General features: G+C 55.6%; 1 protein-coding gene across 1 annotated transcript in view; it reads left to right on the top strand.

Annotated features, from left to right (window-relative positions):
- CACNB3 (calcium voltage-gated channel auxiliary subunit beta 3) overlaps positions 1–3,317 on the top strand; it is a 10,819-nt gene extending 7,502 nt beyond the window's left edge. The window contains exons 6-13 of the mRNA XM_006168221.3: positions 224–243; positions 417–497; positions 676–734; positions 872–981; positions 1,254–1,405; positions 1,583–1,678; positions 1,799–1,948; positions 2,403–3,317. Coding sequence (XP_006168283.1) covers positions 224–243; positions 417–497; positions 676–734; positions 872–981; positions 1,254–1,405; positions 1,583–1,678; positions 1,799–1,948; positions 2,403–2,717 — 983 coding nt within the window. The 3' untranslated portion in view covers positions 2,718–3,317. The remainder of the gene's footprint in view (positions 1–223; positions 244–416; positions 498–675; positions 735–871; positions 982–1,253; positions 1,406–1,582; positions 1,679–1,798; positions 1,949–2,402) is intronic.
- Positions 3,318–6,173: the final 2,856 nt, after the last annotated feature.

Raw genomic sequence — 6,173 nt, 5'->3', positions numbered from 1 at the left:
GTGTGAGCTCCCCCCCCCCCAGCCCACCCATCTTGGGTAGGTGGGTAACTAAGACTTGAGGGAAGGAGGGGTTCTCCCCAAGTCAAGTATATGGGAATGGGTTGGTGGAGGGGTTAACAGAGCTGGGAGAAGCCCAGAGTCTCCCCTGGGGAAGGGAGCTCCATGGCCCCAGGGCCTTCTACCCCTTCACCAACTTTAATCTCTTATTTCCTTTTCCAAAAAGCCAAGCAGAAGCAAAAGCAGGTGAGTTAAGGAAGGGACCTGGGCTGGGGGACAGTGTCCTGGGCAGTCATGTTGGTAGAGGGGCAGAACAGAGACGGGAGGGAGCCCAGAACTTCCAAATCTGCCCCACACCAATGAGGCATAAGGCAGGCACCAGGGCCATAATTGTGTCTGAACTACTGTTCATTCTGCAGGCGGAACATGTTCCCCCATATGATGTGGTACCCTCCATGCGGCCTGTGGTGCTGGTAGGACCTTCTCTGAAAGGTTATGAGGTGAGAGGGGATGCCTAACCCCAGCGAGTTCTCTCTATGAAGACTGGGGAAAGCCCCAGGGACAGCAACAAGGAGCATTCTCCCCGGTCTGTGTGTAGGGGGTGGGCTCTGGGACCATGCATGGGGATGCTGCCTTTCTCCAAGAGGACCCACAGTCGGTTCCATGCCCTTCCCCCAGGTCACAGACATGATGCAGAAGGCTCTCTTTGACTTCCTCAAACATAGGTTTGATGGCAGGTAAGCTACTCTGACCTGGGGTGGCATGAGAACTAGAGAGAAGATCGCTGTATGTTTCCCCTAAAGGCGGTGGGAGTTGGTTAGAAGAGCCTCAGCTTCAGGGTTAGAAGTGAGCCGATTGTCCACACCCACCCCAGGATCTCCATCACTCGCGTCACAGCTGACCTCTCTCTGGCAAAGCGATCTGTGCTCAACAATCCCGGCAAGAGGACTATCATTGAGCGCTCCTCCGCCCGGTCCAGCATTGGTGAGAAGTCCATCTCCTGCTTATCCACCCCTTTGAGCACTAGGGAGACCCTTCTTCCTCCCTCTCCTCGTCCCCAGTTCCTTGTCTACCTGCCCCAGGATCAGCAAGAAGACGCCCCACTCTCCTCAATTCCCTGTTCCTCTGCCTGCCCAGGCCGTGATGAATACCCTCTCCCTCCAATTCCTTCCCATCCACCTTTTGGGAGCCCTCAGCCTGGTGGAGGAAGCGGTGGGTGGACCCCTGGTGAGCATTGCCGCTCCCTCGCCCCCTAGCTGAAGTACAGAGTGAGATCGAGCGCATATTCGAGTTGGCCAAATCCCTGCAGCTAGTAGTGTTGGATGCTGACACCATCAACCACCCAGCTCAGTTGGCCAAGACCTCACTGGCCCCCATCATCGTCTTCGTCAAAGTATCGTCACCCAAGGTGAGTCAGCAGGAGTGGTGGAGGCCCCAGGATGCCCTCCTGGAATGTGGCCCCAGGATTCTCCTCTTTTGCGGCCCCCTAATGCCATCCTGAGTCGTCCTTGTCTGTTCTGATGCCATATCACGAGTGGAGGGGGCATGCGCAGCTTTCCAGGCCCACCCTTCTCTCTGTACTCAGGTACTCCAGAGGCTCATCCGCTCCCGGGGGAAGTCACAGATGAAGCACCTGACTGTACAGATGATGGCGTATGACAAGCTGGTTCAGTGCCCACCAGTGAGTGTCAGGATCAGCTACTCCTGCAGTCCTTCTGCCAGGCTGCACGAGTGGCAGGGATGGGTGGGGTGCTGCTACAGAGAGAAAGCCACCATCCTGCCCTCACCACTCCCCGTGCAGGAGTCATTTGATGTGATTCTGGATGAGAACCAGCTGGAGGATGCCTGCGAGCACCTGGCTGAGTACCTAGAGGTTTACTGGCGGGCCACCCACCACCCAGCCCCTGGCCCTGGACTTCTGGGCCCTCCCAGTGCCATCCCTGGACTCCAGGTAACCATCTATAGTGAGCACAGATGCTCCGACTAAGCCACCAGAGCCCCACCCCTCCCCTGCCCGGAGGCCTGCATTTGGCCTCTGGGCCAGAGGACTGCAGAATGCTCAGCTCTGCCGTACAGAGCTAGTGCAGATGGACAGAGGAATTTCCTGACAAGAGAGGGCATAAATCAATGAGATGGGTAACCAGAGATCAGTTTTCTAGGGGTCAAGAGAAACGCACCCTCCAAACCTTTCTCCCAGTCATCTTGAAGGCAGAGCCTGCTGTGGAGTGAGCTTCAGGTGTCTGTATCTGAGGAGGAAGAGTGCACGTGCATGTTTCTTCCTCACACTGTTCCTGTGGCTGGAAACTGGGAGCTGAGGGGGAAGAAGCCCCCAACCCACCAGATGTGGGAGGGAGGCCAAGGTGAGGTGTGCGCTGCCTCACTTAGAGCTGTTGTGTGGTCCCCAGAACCAGCAGCTGCTGGGGGAGCGTGGTGAGGAGCACTCACCCCTGGAGCGGGACAGCTTGATGCCCTCGGATGAGGCCAGCGAGAGCTCCCGCCAAGCCTGGACAGGATCCTCACAGCGTAGCTCCCGCCACCTGGAAGAGGACTATGCAGACGCTTACCAGGACCTGTACCAGCCTCACCGCCAACACACCTCGGGGCTGCCTAGTGCTAACGGCCATGACCCTCAAGACCGGCTCCTAGCCCAGGACTCGGAGCACAACCACAATGACCGGAACTGGCAGCGCAACCGGCCTTGGCCCAAGGATAGCTACTGACCGCCTCCTGCTGCCCTACCCTACCCTGGCAGGCACAGGCGCAGCTGGCTGGGGTGCCCACTCCAGGCAGGTTGGAGGTAGACTGGCATTAGGCTGGCACTAGGCTCAGCCCCCACAACCCCCTGCCCAGCCCCAGCTCTAGGGCTGCCTGTAGTCCCAAGGTTCTGGGAGAAACAGGGAGCCCCCTCACCTTCTGGGCACAGTGACTCCCCTAGGCTCCTATTCCAGGTACTAGCAGTGTGTTCTGCACCCCTGGCACCTTCCTCTCCTGCACAAGAAGCTGTCCCATTGGGCAGTGCCCTCAGGCCAGGATCCCCTCGGTAGGGGCCTTCCCACAGACTCAGGGAAGGGATGCCTCCTCAAAGTGACAAGAAGGTGGGGTATGGGCAGTATGGCATGAGGGAGAAACAAGGTCCTTGAGCAGGCACAGGTCCTAATAGTCAAGGGACTCGGGGGCTGTGTTTTGCGGTCTGAGGCCTCCACTCACCTCACTGCCACATGTTAGAAATGAGACAACCGAAGCCCACCAGGGTGGCTCCCGTCTGAAAGCTGCAGTGGGCATCCACACACAAGACTGGAGCAGCAGGCAGGCTAGGCTGGAGCAGAGGTCCCAGCTGCAGCTCTTGGAGGAAAGGGATCTTACCTTGCCAGGGAGCATCAAACATCCAACAAGACCACAGCGTATAGATGAGCCAAATGGCAGATGGGAACCAGCCTGGGTTGGGGGTTTGGGGAGGGAGGGCACGTGTAGCAGAGAATGCGTGGAACAGCTTCGGGGGCCTCCTTGCCTCTCTCATTCTTTCGCCCTTGCATCCTGTCATTCCAGTTCTTGTCCCTCATGCCTCCTGGGAGACATGGGCTCCAGACTTTGTTCCCTGACTCCTAGCTGCCGCTTGTTAGGGTAGGGTTAGATGGGGAGAGAGAGGACCCAGTGGGCAGTCCCCAGAGGCCCTGTCTACCCAGCTACTCCTGCCTTACAGCTCTAGTGTGTGACCTCCAGAGCATGCTCCACAAGACCCTGCCCCACCTCACTGTCATCACTAATAAACACCATGCACAGTCCCTCCGGCTTGTTCTATGACTGTGGCTCAGGCAGCAGGCTCACCACGTGGCCCAAGTCTCAGGGAGGTAAAGACATATTCTGACCTCCCTTCTCTCAAAGGACCCACTGAGTGGGAAAAGGAAAGGGCGGAGCTGGGGGAGGCACCTCCACCCAGCTCCTTAACACACAGGTGTCTGCAGGGACACTCAGCAGCACAGAAGGGACTAGTTCTGGGAGGTGGGGAAGAGGCCTAGTCACCACTTTGCACTGTCCTGATAGCAGGTCAGAAAAGCCCTAGGAGTAGCTCCAGCTTCAATTCCACTTGCCCAGCTCTTCCCAAGGGGTAAGGAAGGGCATATGGATGTGAGGGCCGCAGGGCTGAGGCCCTCAGCACCTAACTCTGTCCAGCTCTTCACCCCTTGATGCCTCCTGTGGCCACCCCTCCTTCACTAGGCTTGCCCATGAGCAATGACCCAGCATTTAGAGCCCCAAGGTACAAAGACTGGTAGCGGACACACAGCAGCAGGGTAGGAGAGTGGTTCCCGCTGTGCCTCACCTGCCCAAATCTCACAACTGCTCTTTCTCATCATGGTGCGAAGCTCCCTAGAGGGGTCTAGGACATGTCCAGGAGCTACACAAGCTAGAGTAGAGGGACCATCCATTATGGTCCTGCTACTAAGGCTCTTCTATCTCCACTCAAGTACCAAAGAGTGGCTTAGGCTATCAGCCAAAACCCTTGGCATTTTTTTCTCCTTCCATGAGCAAGCAACAAGACAGGCACCCCCCAACAGGGTCTTCATAGCCCAAGCTTCGGCCAGCCCCAAAACACAGGCATACAGATGGGACAGGTGCATGTGTGGTCTATTCAAGGTCTCTGGACTTGGGACCAGCAGTTAGCGTAATGGCTATGTCGCTGGACTCCCACGTAGTCAACCGTGGTTCGCATCCCGGACCCGGTGGCTTAAAACTCACGCCAGGTGCGTATGCGTGTGTGCCCAAGATCCCGAGAGGAGAATAGAGAAGGGATTGTGGCGTGGCCATCCCCCCTGGGGGGTGATTTCTCACTTTCTGTCTCTCTCTGGTGAGCGCAAGCGCCCTATAGCAAAAACCTCTCCAAAAAAATGACTATAAAGAGTGTAATATAAGTCCATTTGGGAGAACTCCTAGTAAAAGCCTATGTCTCTTTCTTTTTAAAAAAACTTTATATATTTATTTTGCTATAGAATACGTGAGCACTTGCTGGAACGAGATAGAGAAATCACCCCCAGGGGATGGCCACACCTCAGTCCCTTCTCTATTCTCTTCTGGGGATCTTGTACCAGGCATTTCTTTCTTTCTTTTTTGAGTTTTTTTTTGCTATAGGGCACATGCACTCACCAGAAAGACAGAGACCAGACAGAGAGCAAGAAATCACTCCCCAAGGGGGAAGGCCACACTGCAATCCCTTCTCCATTCTCCTCTAGGGATCTTGGGCCCACACGCACACACGCCTGGCTTGAGTTAATTTAAGCTGCTGGGTCCAGGACTCGGACTGCAGTCAACTACATGGAGTCCAGCGACATAGCCATTACACCAACTGCCAGTCCCATATCCGGCATGATTTCAAGCTTCCGAGTCTGAGACTCAAACTGTGGTTGGCCATGTAGGAATCCATGGCCTTAACTATCATGCCACCTGCTGTCCCTAGGCTCTTCACTTGGTGTATTTCATTTGCCAAGCCATCCCATATGCCCAATGCTGCCATCCTGTCCTCTGTAGTGCCTGAGAGAACCTGGGAGATGGATTTAACCAGAACTAGATACAACCTTAATATTTATGTATTTATTCTCAGAACATACAAATTCATCTTCTCAGAGAATAAAAAACAGAAATTTCACTCAGTGACTTGAAGATGGACACAGCCAACTCACCCTGTCCCCATACCCACTAGGAAAAGTCCAGGGGTGGGATGCCTAGGATGCACGGCACCCCTGGGCAGGGGGTCGTGCAGATTTGCAGGCTTCCACTTCTTATAAGCTGAGTGGAAAACAGCTGTCAAAGTGACAGCAAGAGTCCAAGCTCCACAATCCTCATGGTGCCAGATCCCCTGGGCCATCTAGGGCAATAACATTGCCACAGTCTGCCCAGTTACACATCAGGTCTGTGCCGCAGGAGGTCCCATTGGGCAGCCAGGTTTCTGTTCAGTCAAGCAGAAGCCGCTTGGCTGCTCCCATGGTGGGGCAAGAGCTGACAGCCTAGAGCAGTCTCCAAGCCCCCCAGAGGGGCAGAGCTGGGCCAGTTTGCTCTTCCTGCTTCTGACAGCATCTTCCTCCTGCAGCCCCCCATTCAGGCTACATACCTAAAGGCCTGGGCCAGGGAGTCTGATTGTTTCCTAAGCTGCCATAACCCCAGAGTGAGGATCTACATAGAGGCAT

The sequence above is a fragment of the Tupaia chinensis genome, unplaced genomic scaffold (assembly GCF_000334495.1).
Source record: "Tupaia chinensis unplaced genomic scaffold, TupChi_1.0 Scaffold145652_1, whole genome shotgun sequence".
Lineage (NCBI taxonomy): Eukaryota > Metazoa > Chordata > Mammalia > Scandentia > Tupaiidae > Tupaia > Tupaia belangeri.
Note: the sequence above shows the minus strand (reverse complement) of the source record. Positions and strands in the feature narration are given on the sequence as shown.